At 45.3% G+C, this 20135-nt stretch overlaps 1 protein-coding gene across 1 annotated transcript in view; it reads right to left on the reverse strand.

The window, feature by feature from the left end:
- Positions 1-1664: 1664 nt before the first annotated feature.
- Positions 1665-20135, reverse strand: part of SLC7A1 (solute carrier family 7 member 1) — a 57199-nt gene continuing 38728 nt past the window's right edge. The window contains exons 6-12 of the mRNA XM_077809909.1: positions 18269-18491; positions 17300-17439; positions 15153-15255; positions 11169-11380; positions 10711-10877; positions 9281-9389; positions 1665-9008 (exon numbers count right to left, since the gene is read on the reverse strand). Of these exons, the coding sequence (XP_077666035.1) occupies positions 8899-9008; positions 9281-9389; positions 10711-10877; positions 11169-11380; positions 15153-15255; positions 17300-17439; positions 18269-18491 (1064 nt within the window). The 3' untranslated portion in view covers positions 1665-8898. The remainder of the gene's footprint in view (positions 9009-9280; positions 9390-10710; positions 10878-11168; positions 11381-15152; positions 15256-17299; positions 17440-18268; positions 18492-20135) is intronic.

Below are 20135 nucleotides of genomic sequence, written 5' to 3' on the forward strand. Positions count from 1 at the left end.
GCAGATCACTCTTGACTCAATCAGGCAGCTGCTGCTGGCTTCCGAGAACCCCTTTCTGAGGCACCTGTCTCTCCCCAGGCACTTTATAGGGAAGCTGGTCAGGGAGCTCAGGGCTGGGAATTCCACTGGGTGGCAGAGCACCTCGATGTTGCAACACTTAAGTACATGTAAGGCTCTAGGCCCTGGTGCCTGATCTGCAGAAGTGCTGAACCCTCGCAGCTGCAACTGAAGTCAATGGGAGCTGTGTTTGAAGATACACAGTGCTACATAATGCCACATACTCTGAGCAATCAGGGTTCAGGTGTCTCAAATTGGGGATGAAAAATTACCGGACACGTCTGACCTTAAACTCTTGGTGCCTTTGTTCCCCATCTGTAAAATGGGAATAATACAGGGATGTTGTGCAGATAAATTCATGAATATTTGTGATGCACACACATTCTGTAATGATAAGCACTATAGAAAAATTCATGAGGAAATTAATACCGGTGGTTGAATGGGGTGCAGTGAACAAGGCATGGGTGCCACACCTCTAATGGAGCTAAAACGAAATATTAAATAGCTGCTGGTTAAGTGAGCAATGACCATCCAGAGCACTGAGTGAGGCAGGGGACCTGTAGAAAAAAACTGTATGGGATGAATTAAAGACTGTACCATAATTCATATGCACAAGGGGGATGAACTAAGGTTGCATGGGCAGCCTTCATTCTGGCATTTCTTAACTTTTGAGTTCTTGACTTTGCATTCTTTTAATGGAGTTCATAGAATATCAGGGTTGGAAGGGACCTCAGGAGGTCATCTAGTCCAACCCCCTGCTCAAAGCAGGACCAATCCCCAATTTTTGCCCCAGATCCCTAAATGGCCCCCTCAAGGGTTGAACTCACAACCTTGGGTTTAGCAGGCCAATGCTCAGACCACTGAGCTATCCCTTCCCCCATTATGTAATATATAGGTGAGATCAAAAAGAGAAGGTTTCTGTGAGGCACTTGAGTGGTTCATGATGTGACTGAAAAATGCAAAAATAGAAAGGAAATAGTAGGGAAGAAAAAAAAAAGCTTATTACTGCAGTATTGGGGGTCATATAAGCACTTAGACAAATAATACCAAGGAGAGTGCAATACATAATTCTTGGCACATTATATAGACCTTATCAGCCAAAGTACTCTACAAAAGTGGGTGAGCATCAGTAACTTCCACTGGCTCATGGATTAGTAAACACAAAGAAGTTAAGGGCCAATCCTTAGGAGTGGAGGAGTGCCTCACTAGAAGTACAGGGCCCTGAGCAACTCACAGAAGCAGGGCCTTACACTAATAAAAATGGACCCACCCTAGGACAACTGCACCCCAAAAATCTTAAAGACTGTGAAGTAATAAGAGAAATAGGAAAGTCTTTGTCAGGCCCAATTAAATGAAGATGCAGCTTCTGGATTGTTGCTAGAGCAGTTAAGAAAGGAGAATCTATTAAACTACAGACCGATCAACAGTTGAGGAGAAAGATCCCAGGAGTGTGGGTAAGGGACAGAATTATATTGGGAATCAGATTAACAATAGACTTCTGAAGGATGGATTTATACACGTAAGACCATGTCTGACAGATCTGGTGAAACAAGTGGGAATATAAAAACCAGAATGGAAAATAAGGATGAATCAGTAATTTGTCTGAATTTCATGAAAACATTTTAATACTGTGCCATTTAATTACAAGTCGATTTCCAAAGTCAAAAAGCACAGTCCAGGGGAGATTTATTTACAGTGTTGTCTGTTGAAAAGTGTCTGTCTGCCCGTGCTGTGCTCTGGGTGAAAGTTTCACATTTTTAAAACGTAATTCTATGGTCTAAACAGTACACAGTTTAAAAAAGAATTTATAACGAAACAACCAAACCCCACACAGAGACAAAAACTAGATTTGCAGAGCTAGGACTAGGAGTCTAACCATTTATCATAATTGTAAGAAATTCTGAGAAATCATTAGAAATATTGAACAAACCAAACAACAGAAACGTATGTACATTTTGATGAATAAAAAAAGTAGGTAAACTCTTCCATGGCTTCTTGGTCAGTAAAAGCAACTTCACCGAAGAAACCCCCCCGTTTTGGGTAGGTTTGTGATACATAAACCGACCCAAAGTTGTCATCAGTCTTTGTGCTCCTACGATCAATTGAAGCTGAAAGGCACAATGTAAACATGTGTCACAGCCATCCCATCATCTGGAAACACCGATGTTACTATGCCAAAGACTTGCTGTAAGTTATCAGTGGGGAAAAGATGCCCTGTTGCTTAGAAGTTTCCACGTCTTGGCCTAACCTCACTTCTTGGAGCATGAGCTAAGAGCAAATACCCTGAGGAAACCGTGGCTTGGAGTTTCATAACAAGCGCTTTCTTACACCATTTGGTTTCCAGTTTGGTTATCAGACATGTTTAATATGATAAAAATCAGCTAGTAACTGACTAAACATGAAGGGTTCAGAAAACAACAGAGGCCTTTTCATGTCCCTTTTCTCCATGTCAAATGCCTGGAAGTTTTTGTATGATACATTTGTGTATGTAACATGCTCTGAACCCCATTCGTCATTAAAAGCAGTGAATTATCTACCCCTCCCACTGCTGAAACAGGAATAGTGTGAATAGGGGCAAACCTTTAAAATTGCATCAGGCATCATGGTTACAGTGATGAAATGCTGAACAGAACATGGCTTCTCATACCAGCATGTCAATAAACATTCCACTAGAAATTCCAACTATCCTGGTAAAACAGAGTCCCCTCCTTTATGCCTATGAAGTGCCTACCACCCATGCCTCCCCCAACTATTCCATCCCACCATAATCAAGTACACACAAAAATAGACATTATTTGTACACAATTCTGCCTTTACACGATTTCAATAAGACTTGGGTAATGCAGTTAAAAAACTAGAACGTGCTTTTGGATCTTCCGACAGTCCCCCCAAGTCTGGGAACGCATCACCCAGCTACCCTGTCAATAGCGTGTGTGCAAGCAAAGAATGATGAGAGTCCACAGAAGGCAGTGTTAAAATAAATTCTACAGCAAGGGTGAACTGCAACCTTGCACAAAGGCCTATGCACCTCTTAAAAAAACTTAACACAAGTGGTGCCAAGTCTCTAGGGGCTTCTACTTGAGTGGGAGGCTGGGGATGGGGTTGAATTTCATCCAAGTGAATGATGTACCAAATCTGTGGCACTCTCCAGTCCAGTGAAGTATATCCTGATGTGGATTTGACAGTTGGGTGGTGGGGAGCGGGAAATACTATTGCACTTACATGACACCCCCCCACTCCAGTAGCCTCAAACACATCAGAGTTTTGGCTTCAACTAAGAAACGGCCACCCACTGGCTTCCAATGAGTAGGAGGATGCAGTGAGTTGTAAAGAGGAAGTCATGGGGCCCCTAATGCAGGTGTGGTCAGTAAACCCACATCTACAATGGAGAACAAAAGGGATTTTTTAAAACAACACACTTAACACGAAGTACATTTTTGGCTAAAAAGGATTTAGACGTTTCACTGAAACGTCCCAGTAAATATATGTCCAATAATCAAGCTCATGATGCTGAAAGTGTATCCACCTCAAGGCCTAAGAAACAAATATGCTCTTGTGCTAAAGGGGATAGCAGCCACTCTCTTAAAATAGAAGACTGGCTCAATATTCATTCTGAAGTGAAGGCGAGAGAGAAACCAGCAGACCTCTCTGCTAGTAAGCACATTGGTGTGCTTGGAACACATTCCCCGTGCATAGGATTGGAAGGATCAGGTTTTGATTGTCTTGATTACTTTTGACAGATGATACGGGTGAGCATTTCTCACTATCTTTTTCAGTAAAAAGAAAAGGAGTCCTTGTGGCAACTTAGAGACTAACCAATTTATTTGAGCATGAGCTTTCGTGAACTACAGCTCACTTCATCAGATGCATACTGTGGAAACTGCAGCAGACTTTATCAGTGTTCATGAGTGGAAATTTTTGTACTAACAGGAATTTAAAAATTTTAAATCAAGGCAATATTTGTATAAACTGTAGTGACCGATTGTCCAAAATATAACCATAATAGTTCACATTGCTGTCTGTTAATTGAACTGACAGCAACAGAGGAGGAAGATAGATATCTACAAGAGCAACATATCATATGATATGTTCTTAACTTTCCCTCTCTGTACATTTTTTATTGTTAGTGATGGAATTTCTTTTCACCCATTTCAGCTAAAGGGCAAAAATGACAGTTGTAAACATTTGCTAATTAAAACCTAACCTTTCCAACACTAACTCTAAACAGATGGTCACTAAAACCAGCAAAACAGAGCACTGAAGCCATTTGGGACTTCAGTCTGCTAACCATCTGCAGAGTTTTCATCATGGATCCATCCCTCCTTGCACTGAAGTCAATGGGTCACATTCATCCCTGGAAGAAAATTCATCCGTCCAACTCACCAGGGATGAATTTAGCCAAATAAGTTAACGGACATTTTGTCACTGACTTCAACAGAAACAATCAAATCGTCTATCTGCCTTTCCTTCAAAGGATAGTTGAAGACCCACCCCGGAAATCATCTGAAAATTTACTTGCGATAGTTTTTGAAGCAAGCTGATGTTTTATTTTTCTAAATTTTTCCACTGCATTTTTTTAAATCAGTAGTTTTCAAAAGTGATTTATATTTTAATTTGGAAAAAAAAAATCCCACTAAGCAACTAAGGTGATCAATCAATAGTGGCAAGTAAGAAATAAAAATCAACAACTCAGGATGATAAAGACTGCAAAGAGTAACAAGAAGAAATCAGCACCTCACCACATACATAAGGAACTCAACAGTAATGGAAAACAAAGAGGAAAAATGAAGACAAAACCCAACAGGTTACATTTTTCATTTACCATTTTCAAAGAAAAAATATTTTTAAAAAAATCTAATAGGTTTCGCACATAAAAATACCTCTTTTTGAAACAGACCATTTTTTGACCTAAGTTTTCATTTGAAAAATGTTAAGAGGCTCTAGTGACTATACCTAAAAATAAACATCTACAGGTCTCCCCTAGAAGGCACCTTCCCTCAGATATGTATGAGCAAATAGAGTTCAAATGAGATCAAATTCCTGAGGGAAGAGGCTGCCTTGAAAATTCCGACTGGCCACATTTGCCACGGCCTCTCCTTTGAAAAAAAGTGGCCAATTCTTCTTGCTTTCGTTATCCCAAAGAAGGCATCATTTCTACACCCAACTTTATATACAGAGAAAAGCTCTGGCAGCTATACAAAATACTCTTATAAACATAGAATAATTACTGAACTATTTACAAAAAGCAGCTCAACTCAATGCAGGCATGTTCTTCACAACAGCAAGATTACAGCAGTATTTGCATGTCTTCCCTGATACGCAGCTTGAGCTATGGTACATTTGGACATCAGAGGGGGAAAAAAGGGCTTCATATATTTAGCACAATCAGTGTCATTATCCTAGAAAGTTTTTGGTGGAACTTTGCCTTTCAACTTGTGAAAGAAAACTTTGGACATGTGTACATAAGAGATAATTTAACTGCCGGTTATAATTAAATAGGATTTTTTTTCCTCTGAACTTTCTCACAGAAAAGGAAATGAAAGAAAAATGATCTCCCACCAAAAATTTCCTTTTTCTTCTAAGTGCTGCTATTTTCGACACTTTATGTGTAATTCGCTGAGCTAAAGCAGTGGAACATGAAGGCCAAGCAGGTCCCAAATACGACAAAAAATGCAAGACAAAAAAAAATAAGTTAACATTTATCAAAACATTTTTACAGCAAGCAATCTGCCTAAATTTAAATAGTTTTCCTTTCAAAACCCACCTTTCAGCCAGCGCTCACCCCTTTCAGATAGTCATGCAGTGCTAAATTTAACAACTGCTTAAAAGCTGTAGCCCAAGTTGAAGAAAGCACTCAGCTGTTTTTGGTACCACAGGAAACGTTCCCTTCTCTGACATCAGTGGTTTTCTCTGACATCAGTGCTTTTTTTGAGCATGTGAAGTGTACTAAGAGTGTCTCCGTTTAGGATAAAAGGATGAGAACTGCACAGTCTGACATTCTTCCTTCTCGCTTGAGTGGAACTCTTGGAATTTCACATGTCTGAGGAAAGAAGAGACCTGACCGACAGTCAAGAGCCATTGTATAGCTCCAAGAGTAGGACGTGGTCTTTATTTCGTACAATAAGCAGCACATGGAACAGTGTTAAAATGATCCGTGTGTCACTGAAGTCCCACCAACTGTTATCACTGAAATGGCACTAGACAAATTCTGAACCTGTGGCAGATCAGCAGTGTCCTACAAAAAAGGGCTATGGGTTAAATTCACTCCTGTGCAGAAAGCCAGGACAAAGTCTCTACACCAGGGGTCTCCAAACTATGGCCCGCGGGCCGGATCCTGCCCGGGGCTTCCATTTGTCTGGCCCTCCAACCAACAAGGGACAAGCGAACAGCTGAGTAGGCATGCCGAGCAGCCAAGGGGAGGGGCCGCCGGCAGCAGCTCGCACCGGTGGAGGGGGTCTCAGCTGAGCTGTGCGGAGGGGTGAGTGCTCCCAGCAGCCAGTGTCCCCCCAAAAGGGGAGCCAACTTAGGGGAGAGTTGCTGCTGCAGCTGAGCAGGCACGGACCCCTGCCTTAGAGTAAAAATACAAGCCAGATGCTTAATTACGTCTCCAATAAATGGAGTAAAAAAGATAGAAATTAACAAATTTCATAATGGTTAAATTTTAACTACAGCACTAATAGAACCAAACAGTCCCAACCAACAATGGGAACCTGGAGCTTCTCTTACCAAAGTGCAGCCAAACTTTCAGTCCTGTGTCATTTTCTCCAGCAGAGCAGGCATGCCGAGCAGGCACAGGGAGAAGGGAGCAGGCCCGGGGCAGAGCAGACCCAAAAAGGGGAGCCTGATTTACAATTCAAAGCAATACTGACAATTTTTTTAACGGTTTTGCATATATTTCATTTCTTTCACAGTCGCTTCGGCCCGTGAAGCCCCTTCAAAAAGCTAATATGGCCCTCGGTTCATAAAGTTTGGAGACCGCTGCTCTACACCATTTAAGCCCTACTTGGTGTAACAGGTGGAAGGATGGTCAAGTGGTTAGGTCACTAGCGGGAGACCTGGGTTCTATTCCATGCTGCATGCCAAACTGCCTGTATGGTCTTTGGGACAGCTACACTGTGAGCTGGGGGTTTGCTTCTCAGCTTGAGGAGCCATACCTGTGGCTAGCTCTCAGTATAGCTGAAGTGGCAGGAGGTGCTAGCTGCCTGAATACAATCCCATGCAAAACCCTAAGGCACATCCTTTGGGTGACTAACCCCTCACACCGCTGTAGCTACATTCAGGCTAGCACATGTGTGTCTCCTGGAGCTGCTGGGAATCACAGCCCCAGCTTGAGGTATAAACAGGTATAGGTTTAGTATCCACTCTGGGGATAACATAGGGGCATTATAAGGACCAACACATTAAAGTTTGTGGAGTGCTCAGACATTATAGTAATGGGGCCCTTATAGATACCTGAGATACCTAGACAGAGCTCTGCTCAGGGTGGGAGAGAAGACTTTCACCATAAGGGACTGTCCACTCCCGGAAAGTTTTTTCAGCAAAAGCGAAGGAGTGAATGTAACCCGATATAATTACACAAGTATAACTCCTGTGGGAACACACTTACTCTGGCATAGGAGTCCCTTTTTTTCATTTTAGTGTACGTTGCTTGGGAAGGGATGTAAGCACAACCAAAAAGAGTCACTTGTATACCAGAATAAGCGTGTCCACACACTGGGTTTAACTGCTTACACTTACCAGCGTTGATCAGGCCTTTCAGCTTACCTCAGCCTTGCTGGGCAGGAGGTGCCATGCTCCATTGTGTGAATGGCTAAGGGGACATTTTACATTGCACACGGGGGTTGCTTGGGAGAGCTGGCAGGAGCCAGGAGAGTCTCAGATACTTTCCCCCACAGAATTTTGAGTACCGTGAGACTCTTTTGTGCGTCATTTTCTACAGGCTTCAACCTGTTGTGTCCATTGAAGTCAAAAGCAAACTCCCAGGGTCAGCTTCTCTTCTAACTCTGACGGGCATAAATCAGGATTATCTCCATTGACTTTAACGGAGGGCTCTTTGGAGACACCTGCGCCTAGCACCACTGAACTACTTACACCGAGCAGATTTACAGCTACAGCTGGAGGCCCCTCTAGTGAGCGATGGGGTCTGTTATTCACAGAAGCATTTGTCTGTACTAGATGCATGAAGGAAAAGGGAATTCAGCCTAAGAGCAGCTCCCCTAAACATCATGGCAAAGCTGCATTTTAAAGTATACAAGTACCTATTCAGAAGTTAAATACAATTAAAATAAAGCCACTGGATGCTTTTCTTTAACATGTAACTCACTGTAGGCACTTCGTAACCAGATGGGAGATTATTTTTGGTGAGAGGCTTTTTTTTTTTTTTTTTTTGTGATACAGCCCACATCACTTGATCCAAGGATCTGATCTAGGAACGACATTAGCATTGCAGAGTCTGCTCCATTTACAAACAAGTACCTAGGGAGTTAATTCACAGGGCTACTGAAAGAAGGACTTTCAGGAGGCCTAGTCTAATAGCAGCATTGAAGGTTAACTGGTACACAGAGGAGCGGTTTTCTTTCTATACATTTAAAATAGAAGAGAGAGCGAGCGCCGGCAGCCTCAGGGAACAGTGTTGTTGGGTGTATGCCAGAGGTGCAGCGTTTTTCTTGGGATCCCTTTTAACTGCATCATCAAAGTAAAGCGAGCTTCAAGTTGCAGCAAGCAGGGCTGGGAATCCCATGCTCTGCTGCACGCATTGACTGAGGAAGTAGTTCAGGGTCCCCGAGATGAAGCTTCCTCATCTGAAGCGATGGTTGGGTTGCTCGTCAGCCGAACACGCTATCATTTACCGCTGTCCGAGTTGGTGTCCGTGTTTCTTTCTGGATCTGACGGTGCTGAATATGGAGCTTCCACGCTGTGCCCCATTCCATACGCAAAGTAAATGATAAAGCCTGTGGGAGCGAAGGTGGGGAAACGTCAGCACTATAACCAAGCGAAAGCTATTTTTCACACTTATGGGCCGCTTAGTCTCAATAAAAAGTTTTGGCAGCTAACACTAATCTTGCTAACGCTTGAGATCGTAGCAATATCCAGCATTGCAACTAAAAGTCAATGAGGTTAACCCCTTAAAGACACACGGGAGGGCAGAATTTGGCCGTACACATTTAAAATAAGTTTGGTTTCTCAACCTCAAATGGCTAAAAAGACACATTTTTAAACTCACCCACAAACATCCAGACAGCAAACCGTATCCAGGTCCCTTTATCCAGCTGCATCATGAGATAAACATTCACAAAAATACTCAGAATAGGAAGTAAAGGCAAAAGAGGTACCTGAAAAGAAAGAGAGGCCAGTGACGTCCACAGGTCATGATACCACAGAGACATGAATGTCCCTTGTAAGCTGGAAGCTGTGCTAACGTCCAAGCCTCATCTGCCAGAGGCTCCTGGAGAAGCGATGAGTCTGTCAAAACGCAGCTCTCCATTCTCCAAGGTGAGGACCACCATGAGCACCAGCCCCGTGTGCGCAGAAAGCCCTTTGGCTTGGATTTTCCCTCCAGGTGACGCCACAAACTAATCATCTTCCTTCCAAAGCCCTTTCCACTATCCTGCTCTGATACTGTTAGCTGCACTGTCTTCATCCTCCCCTACCTGGGAGTCAGCTTTGGTTCCTCGCTGTCTTTTTCATCTCACATCCAGGACCCCACCTAATCCTGCTCCTCCTACAATTCATCCCCCTCCTCTGTGGCCTCCCTCTCTACCCGCTCTCCTTATCCCAGTCCACCCAAAGAGCTGCTGCCAAAACCATCTCCCTTCACTGCTGCTCTGCCCACATCATCCTATTTCTTGACTCTCTGCAAAAGATTCCTCTATTCCAGCCGCTCCTCTTCACCTCCTGGGCTCTGCGCTCCCACTTACATTTCAGCCCTCCTCTCTTCCACTTCCCCCTCCTGCTTCCTCTGTTCTGCCCCAAGTGCCACTCTTCTCACGCTCTCCTAACTTAGTGCCTCCCTGTCCACAGGACAGCCTCACAGTTAACATATGCAAAGCTCCTTCATTCTCCTACGTCAAAACCCTACCCATTCCATGGCACATTCCAGCTTCAGTGACCACCTGTTGCTTCCTTTCTGTACTGCACCGACTATTTGTTCTGAACTGAACCAGTTTGTGCTCACAGAACGTAAGCCCCTCAGGGTTTTGATCTGTGATTTGCTTGGCTCAGCTTCTCTTGCTGCGCAGCACTCTGCTAGATAATACGAGAGAATGAAATCTGTCTCCAGGGGCTTGGTAGAGGGGCAGTCAGTTGTTAACACACTAATCTTTTGCTTTTGGGAATCTGGGTTTAATTTTGGTTTGGATCACAAGAGGAAAGTGAGTTTGGCGATCTCTGCCTCGCTCCCGCAGGACATCTCTCTACATATTCGAGGGCTAGTGCTGGAACGACAGGAGTGCTCGCAGTCAGGTTGGAGCTGCACGGGCAGTGGTGTGGGATGGCTTGCCCAGTGTCCCTGCCTGAACTAGGCCCACCTTTAGCCAAGAAGATCAGCCCCTCACTAATATGCACCACAATTCCCTCTCTCTTTTTTCCTCTCACACACATGCACAGCCAGCTCCCAAACAGCTCTTTGCCATTCCTTCCTCACAGGCTGCTTACCTTAAACGAGAGCTTGGTTTTGCTTTCAGGTTGTCTCCAAATAATTAAACTGACAATGAGGCAAAGGAGAACGAGCACGGCAATCATGATGATAGCCCCCGCAGTCCCTTTTATCAGCAGGTCTTTGCCAAGGACAGTAAAGCTACAGCAGCTGACAATAAGTAAACCTGAGAACAAGACGGGCCAATGTTTATTGAATTGTGACTGAGCAAAACATTTGTAATTTCTGAGCCAGCCTCTGCATGTTCAACTTCACTGTTTGAGGGATTTATTTTTAAACCAGTCATTTAATCTATGGTTTTCTATGTCTGTTTTGTTGCCTCAGGCAAGCGTTTGGGCTCCAAAACAGTTAATCAAACGTATTAATTATCGATTAAGATGCCAAGAAGACTTTGAATGAGCTTCCCTAGACTGGCAGCTGGCTCACGGCAAGAGAGATGCCAGGTCACAGTACTCACCTATGATACAAGATGAGATGTTCACCACCAAACCAGAGAGTCTGGAGGGATCTGAGTTTGGGGGAAACAGAATGCCTTTTATGGAATATTTCTCCTCCTCTTCAGGCAGAAACGCAGCCTGCGATTCACTGGTGCTTGCAGACTCGTTGGCGTCTGGCTCCTCCGTTGTACTAGCCATCTGGTAGGCCAGGTTAGGCTGCTCTGGCTGGTACCTTGGAGAAGGAAAACAAAACCAAAAGAGCACTGCCTTGGTAGAGGGTACAGTAAACTGTCATCCAGAATTAGAAGAAAGCTTGCTCAGAGCTCTCCACATGGCTACGGACACCTGCAAGACTTCAGAAGACATGCTGTGGCCAAAATTTACTGAAATGGGAGCCACTCTGGCTACCTGTCTGGAGCCGAAGGGAACCATCTGGTATGCACAGTTGGAGGACACTGCTCAGGGATTAAGCAACTGGGGGTTGGAGCACACAAATGGGGGCTGGAGTATAGAATACATACTGTAGGCAGCAATCCTGGATTTGGGAGGAGCACGGACTAGATGTCCTAATAGGTCCTTTCCCACACTCTTGTGTTATCGTCCCAGAATTCAATGCTCTGTCCTTCAGCTGAGCAGAAGCTGCTCAGATCTAGATGGAGGATTGCACGTTGGGTCACATAGGCCCTGATTCTTGGGTGTGTCTGAGCTGTGCTCAGCAGAGGAACCAGGGATGGGAGACAAAGGTGGCTTTTATGTCACCTTTGAACGCTCCCAAATCCCTTGGGCAGCTGGAGACCAGTTCACCCCCTTGAGCAATTTAGAACAGCCTCAGGGCAGCTCTGTCACACCAGCTTCTAACAGACCCCCACAGGGCCATCACCCCAGTGGAGTAGCACCAAAACACAGTACCTAAGCAATGGGTTGTGACAGTGAGTAATGGATATGGCAGTAGGGAACTGGCTGGCTCTTTTAATCATTCATTTCCAGACTTTCTAATGTTTGGGAGTTAATTTTGAAGGAACAGCTATTTCGGTCTGGAGGCAGGATAGCTGGACTAACAGCTAGACAGCTGGCATGCTGTAGCTGCTGTTTATTATACAAAACTTGATCATCTCACAGTTGCCTTGTCCTTGTTCCTCCCCCACCCCATCTATCTATTTGCTATATCTGCCTATTGTCTCATGTCATATGTTAAGATGGTAAGCTGTCTGCAGCAGGGACTGGTTTTTATTACATGTGTCCAGTATCTAGTACAATGGGGCCTTGATGCCTGATCAGGTCCTACCACAACAGAAAGAAAAACTCCTCTAACACACGCTTTCACCCTTAACTCTCTTTTAACCAAGAGCCTTACTGGTGAATCTCCGTAGGTTTATAGCACCAGCTTCAATTAAAGGAACAGGCCATTTCAAAGGGCCCCTTTTAAATCTCTTCTTGCAGATGTATTTTAAATGAAGATGCATGTGGGATTTTGTAGATGTGCAAGCTCAGCAAGATTGCACCAGCAGTGAGAACCTCTAACAACTTATGCAGCAACTCAAACGCTGCAACATCAGGCAGCGAAGTGGGAAACTGAAGCTCAGCTGAACTCAGGCTTCCATTCTTCAGGCCTGTAGGCAGCTGTGGCTTACAACACTAACTCTACCGGGATACGGCTGAGGCCTTGTGAGTGCAGCACTGCATGCCAGATGAAACGCACAGCAGCTTGTAGCAGCAGACAAGGGAGCCACCTGCCCATCTGAAGGACTGGAAGGGAGCTGCTATTTTGCAGTTGCTACACAGGAGAGGAGATTGGGAAATAAAATGAAAACACAGGGGTGCCTGGACAGGGGAAATCCAGCGAGGAATAAATCCAGGCTTTGAATAAATGATAAATACTTTAAAGTCACCTGGCACCTTTCAACTCCGAGCTTTTTACAAACATGAGGGGCGTGGAATTTATAATTGCTCTGTGGAGCAGGAAAATATTATCATCCCCCTGGTAGCTGAGTAAACTGAGACACAAAGCAGCTAGAGACTCAGCTTTCAGACGTGCTGACCATGAGCAATGGGAGGTGTGGGTGTTCAGCACTTCTTTTTTTTTTTAAAAAAAAGGCATTAAGGCCCCAATTCTGCAAACACTTATGCACATGCTTAACTTTACCACTATTACTTTCCTTAGCTTTACTATTTATTTACAGTACTGAAGTTCAGCACAGCATAAGTGTTTGCAGGATCAGGGCCTTAGTGACTTACCCAAGGTCTGTGGAAGAGTCAGAAATAGAACACAGGAGCCCTGTGATCAGTTCTTGCTCTAATCATTGGACCCCATAGCCCCTAATCTCCTGAAGCACACGCTTTTCTACAGGTGGGAAGAAGGACAGAGGAAAACTACATAGTTCCTCCTCTAGCAACGTTTCCAAAAGACCCTGGGGCAGGATTTCTTCCCCCATCTCAAGGGATTTGTCTCCCTGACCTCTGCAGCTCATCCCGTCCCCTCTCTTAGCAAGGCTCCACTGATAGGCATCCCCATACTGGCTTTTCCCCCCAGATCCCCACCTAACCAACGGCAGGGTTCCTGGGCATGCAGTGAATCCTTGCACAAGGCAATGTGGCTTTACCACTGGAGTGGATTCCTTGGTCGTTCATGTAGGGGGAGCTGTGGCAGCAGAGCCCGGGTGCATCAGGCATGTACAATGACTTGAAGTCTGGAATAGGTGTTCAGTGACCCCTTTCACCAATGCAGGAAAATTGGCTTTCTGGGTTTAAAACAGCTGACATTTAAACTGAGGCCAAAAGGAAAAATCTCCACACAAAAAAAGGCTTACGATGAAATGACAGCCTTGGTCCTGCAGCGTCCTCGTCTTACCTCCCCCTTGGTGTCAGTGGTGGGTGTTGCAAAAGGGTGGGGGCAAGGGGGGGATGGAAAAAAAAAGAGGCAGATGATCTTGCACATTGTACTTTACTGAGCACCTGCCCGCTTGTCCCCCAAGGCTGGCTTAAGCCTCCACAGCCACCCTGTGCCTGCAGGCAGCTGAATGCCACTGGCTGCCTTGGGATCTCTTGGATATTATTAACGAGCCAAACCAAACCAAACCACACCTGGGGAGGAGAAAGAGTGAGGAGAGAGCGGCTTAAGGCATTGGGCACGAAAAGCCCCTTGGCTCTTTGTTCTTTGCAAGGAGAATTAGGTCCAATTCCCTTTGCAAAGAAATAATAATAATAAAAAAGAAAGAATGCAAAATCTGAGCTGTGCACCCGCCACCCAGAGCAGGTGGGGAAAGGAGGCACTTTGCTGAGGGGGTGGGAGGGATTTGGGTTGTAACTGCACCAATGACGTGCCTATTCAGTGCTTTGCGTGGAGAGCGAAGGAGGAGGCTGGCTGCCTTTAGGACTTTGTATCGCACCCCTTTTGAACAGAGTTGTATCAATTCAGGGTTGCCAGCGCATTTTATTTTGTAGCAGATGCTAATAAGGAAGGAGGATCTAGACAGCGAGGTTTGCAAGCCCACCCTGGACAAAAAGGAAAGTCATTATGGAGGGTTCAGTCCAAGGTGTCGAACGGATTCTGTGTTGTGCAAATAATAACTGCCCGGTGGGGACAGGGTTGTGAGTCCCCGATGAGCGCTGCCCAGAGGAGGCAGATTGCAAAGTAAATAAACACAGGAGATCTCCCACAGCACTGCACTCCTGCTCAGATTTGGGTTGGGCTGGATGCTAAGTGGGTGGGCCGCAGCCCACCCATGGCTATGCCCCTGTCATGTGTTGGCACGTGTGCTACATTTGAGGATATTTTGTGTTCCCAAGACATGATTCTTTGTGCAGGGTTCCAGGATATCATACGAACATAAGAGCAGCCACACTGGGTCAGACCAAAGGTCCATCTAGCCCAGTATCCTGTCTTCCAACAGTGGCCAATGGCAGGTGCCCCAGAGGGAATGAACAGAACAGGGAATCATCAAGTGATCCATCCCCTGTCACTCGTTCCCAGGCTCTGGCAAACAGCTTGTCACATTAATCCATACCTCAGTACCAATACACAGGCAGCCACCATGGAATAAGCCAGCAGGGTCCCGATGGACATAAGATCCACAAGATCTTTCAGGTCGAAAAGAAAGGCCATGGCAGCTGAGGAACGTGGAAAACAGAAACTGATAAGCTTGCAGAAGAGTCACATTATGGGAGTGTCAAATTCAATACAGTTGAAGCAAGACCATTGCTCTGTCTTCAGATCTGCACTGAGAGAAACCCCAAGGACACATTGGGCTTTTCAGTGTCTCTTGTGAAAGGAGAGATGTGACTCAGGTGTAATGAATACATACTAAACTCTTTATTGCTGCTGATTGCCACAGACAGATCCTGTATTTCTCTCTGGTTCCCACACTGACGCAGCCTAGAGTGACTCTAAGAGCTTTGTTTGGTCTCCAAAACACTTCCCTCCCACCTTATAATCTGGAAACAAGAACCAGACCGTGGCAGAATGGCCCTCTTCTAATCAGGCAGGGAACAGAACAGACCCAAAGGGCATTCCAGGAGGAATTAGTCAAAGCTCAGTAACTTGTTAACAAATGCTAAGGCCACAGGGCAGATTCCTGACACAGTTACCTACTAGTATCTCCCCACCTCAGGCTGCTAGGTAAAGGCTGTATACAGCTCAAGAGGAGGTGGGGTGCGTAACACAGGAAAGAAACATTCCAGTCTCTTTCTGTCTGTGACCCTTCTCTGCCTGTAATGTTTGCTCAAGTTGACAAACCCCACAGAGGTTTTATTATCACGTTGGTAAAAACGTGTGGAAAAGACATGACCGGAGTCCCTGGGACTAATCACATCAGGAAGGGGAGCAGGCCTTGGCCGTGCATTGCAAACTCATTTTTGGGAGGTGTCACAGGGTAAGTTGGGCCTTAAAAAAGAGCTCAGGCCCCAGCTCCTGCTTTTCCTCCCAGATCAGGTGACTTCAGGCCACAGCAAGGCCTGATGGGGAAGAAGGCAGGACAATATAAGGCTCCTTTCTGGTCCAGGAGTGAGCAAGCTGGGGAAGGATTACTGATTTTGTGTGATGAAGGTTGATTGGTGGAGACCCACTGAGAAGAGATACTCTGGTCCCAGTGGGGGGGGGGGAGGGCGGTGAAGGGGGGTGAGGGAGGACTGTTAAACCCTGCACCAGGGCAGGATTAAGACATAGGGGCACTACAGGCCTGTGCTTAGGGCCCGAGCTCCTAGGGTCACATGATCATGTTAGAGCAAAGCATCATGCCACCCATCCAGCTGGAGGATGGCTATTTCTACCGGCCATGCATCTTGATCAGAAAGTTAAACCAATGCCCCCACAGGAGGCTTTAAAAAGAGCCATATGGAGCTTTAGAAAGGAGACCAGCTAAACACTTGGAAGACACTAAAGAAAAATATTATAAAAATAACCTTAAAGCTGAGACACAGGCTCAGCCCCCACAACGAAGGTCAGAGTTTCATAAGAGCTGAAACGACCGCAGCAGCCACATGTGGGGCATCCAGCACCAATTGCCAGCCCCAGCTCTGGGGCTGGGGGTAACGCGGAGACGCATGCACAGAGTTAGTTGTTAACTATTTAGGGAGTTTCTGCTTTTCTCTGATAGCCGGGAGGCTAAACTTCTCAGATTTGTGAGGGTCGGGAGGCAATCTTACCAGCTGTAAGAAACTGGTTAACAAATGCGTAGGCCACAGAGCAGATACCCGACACAGTTACCTACTCTGATCTGCCCAGCTCTGGCTGCTAGGTAAAGGCTTTATACAGTGTCTGTGGCCATGGTACATAGGCATAGGCAAGTCTACAGCCACAGGGACCCTGAGTTGGGCTTGTTCACCTTCTGCACGAAGCTAGTTTTTGTTAAAACCCACAGCGGTGCTCTGGGACAGGAACAGTGAGTGGAGTACGGTGCTACTTGGCGTGAGTAAGGAAGGCAGTAGTGGGTTCTGAGAGAGACCCCATGAGAAAGATCTATATCCACATACAAAGATATTTTGTGTTTCCCTAGTCCTGGGCTATTCAGACTTTGGGAACCCAGAACTAAGCTCAGGAAGCCATGCTGTGGAAATACAGAACACAATATGGAGAACTAGAGCTGAGTTGCTGTATTTTCCCAATAGAGGACCATATTTTTGCTTTCTGTGGATTCATGCAACTCTTGGCACTTACCTGCCACAGCCCCTGAAGTTACCGTAGCTATTGCTGGGGTTTTGGTCCTCTTGCTGACCGTAGCCAAACATCTAAACAGCAGTCCGTCTTCTGCCATAGCATAAATTACTCGAGGCATCGGAAACATGGAGCCAAGAAGGCTAAGGAGAGAAAAAGGCATTATCTACTAGTACAGCTCTCATAGTACACACGGGCCGAAGGCAGAAAAATGGAAGTGCGTTCATCGCAGCCCAATAGCGGAATGGCTTTAGTTAACAACGCTTCAATTCCAAGGTCTTCCCCAGTGCTGCCCCCACTACACAGACATACTACTTACTACTGGGAACAAGACGTCGGGTGTGCAAATTTGGATACCTAAAGCTAGCCACTTAGGCCCAGATCCTTAAAAGGTCCTTAACTTAACTCTCATTGATTTCAATGGCGTTAGGTGCCTACGACCTTGGAGGATCTGTGCCCTACATCCAGATTTCGACTCCTGCATGGAAGTGGCCTGATTTTCAGAGGTGAGGAACACCCAAAAACCCCACTGGTTCCATGGAGCTGCTCCCACTTACATCTGGTCTGTCTGAGTCAGTCGTGTCTTGTTTCCCCAGGGCTACTGGTAAAGGAGTGCTTCTTTTTTATGTATTCAAGAGATACACTGTTTCAGATGGTCCTTAAGATGGAGATTTCCTGAGTCACAAATGGGAGCTTGCAGCTCTGAAACCAATTCTAAGAATTTGTTTGAACCCTTTGACACAGGGTGAAATCCTGACCCTTTTGAAGTCAGTGGGGCCCGGATTTGACCCAAAGGGCCTGAATCCTCTGGCACTTACCCCAGCATAGATCCAAGTCACATCACTGAAGTCAATGGAGTTACACCAGTGTAAGGGACATAGGACTAAGGCCCTTAGCTCATAACACACAGAAAGAGGAGACAATGGAAATACAAATCTGCACTGAGAAGGGTACAAGACAATAGCATCTCACCTAGTAGAAAGGGCACAAAGTGAACCAACGGCCACTGCATAGTTGGCACCCTCCCAGCCCACGTATTGGAATGCATTGGGTAAAGGACTGTTTGGATCAAGCAAGTAGTAGGGCATCATGAGCGTGAGAGCAGCTGACACGCCAAAGTAAGCAACGAAGCAGATCAGGAGTGAGGCGACGATGCCAATGGGAATCGCTTTCTGAGGGTTTTTCACTTCTTCGCCTAGAACAAAGACAGTTAAGTTACAGCCACAGAAAACAAAGAGACTAATTCAATAAGACTCACAGGCGAGGAGGGGCTTTCAAAGGAGCCAGGGAGAGTAAGGTGGCCAGGTACTAATGACAGTCAAGAGGAGCCAGGTGCCTGCCTGCCATTTATGTCCCTGGAGATCTTCCTCATAATCATTTCCTTAAAGGGAACGGCCAACACTTTGTGTGACAAGTTTTAGAGTTGAATGTTTGAAAAGAATCATTATCACTACAATTCAGGTAGCCAGCATTCGTTCCAAAAGAGGGCTGTGTGCTTCAACCCCGATACAGCTGCTCTCATCTTTAATTCAGAGGGGCATCGGGCACTCTGAATCAGGTTCATCTCTGGTGTAAATTCAGTGAGTTCAGAGAAGACTTTGGTCCTAGGTGCCCCAGCAGGTCAAAGGGAATGGAAGGTGCTCTGCTCCTATCAGGAAGCACTTGAGCTAATTGGAAAAATGGACCAAAAAAATTCTCTGTGGAAACTATCAGTCGCTTTCCTTCCACAGGTTCCAAAGAGGGGGGCTGGATTTTCATGTATTCAAAATTCTGTGAAAATGTATCCATTTTGGTTTTGACACGTCATAGATTCATAAAGTCCAAGGCCAGGAGGGATCACTGTGATCATCTAGTCTGACCTCCTGTATAGCACAGGCCATAGAAGTTCCCCAAAATAATTCCTAGAGCAGATCTGTTAGGAAAACATCCCAGCTTGATTTAAAAATCGCCAGTGATGGAGAATCCACCATGATCCTTGGTAGGTTGTTCCATGAAGAATTATCCTTACCGTTACAAATGTATGCCTTATTTCTAATCTGAATTTGTATAGCTTCAACTTCCAGCCATTGGATCAGGTTATACCTTGCTCTGCTAGATTGAAAAGACCATTATTAAACGTTTGTTCCCCATGTAGCTACCTACAGACTGTGATAAAGTCACTCCTTAACCTTCCTTTTGTTAAGCTAAATCGACTAAGCTCCTGGAATCTAATAATATAAGGCAGGTTTTCTAATCCTTTAATCATTCTCAAAGCTCTTCTCTGAACCCTCTCCAATTTATCACCATTCTTTTTTTCCATTCTTTCTCCTCTCTAGCCCCCATCTCAGTTTCTTTTATTCATTTTATTCTGGGGGAAATAAAGAGGAGAAAACTCCACAAAACCTACGTTTCCATATTATGAAACCGAAAATTTTGAAAACAAATGTTTTGCCAGAATTTCTAAATTTTGAAAAAAGGCCATTTTTCTAGCCCCAACCCAAAAAAAACCCCAAAAACCCCACCATTAAAACCTGTGACTAGCCAGCTCTCTTGAGCACCTTGTAGATCAGGACCAATGAGGCCAAGAGCCTGTCTCAAGGACACACAAGGTGACCGTATCAGAGCTGGGGACAGAATCCTGTCTCCTGACTCCCAATCCTGTACTTAGCCCAAGATCATTTCTCCCCACTGCCCCACACTTCAGCATAGCGCACTGCTGCATTTCCTGGTTTCAGCTAGGACTCAGTGCAGTGGAAGCCTATTCTTGAAGTTTTACAAACCAACAGAAAATGGGAAGTCCTGGAATTTCACAAGAATAAAGAATGGAAGGGCACCATCTGGATGTGCTGTTCAGTGAACG

This window comes from Eretmochelys imbricata, chromosome 1, assembly GCF_965152235.1.
Source record: "Eretmochelys imbricata isolate rEreImb1 chromosome 1, rEreImb1.hap1, whole genome shotgun sequence".
Lineage (NCBI taxonomy): Eukaryota > Metazoa > Chordata > Testudines > Cheloniidae > Eretmochelys > Eretmochelys imbricata.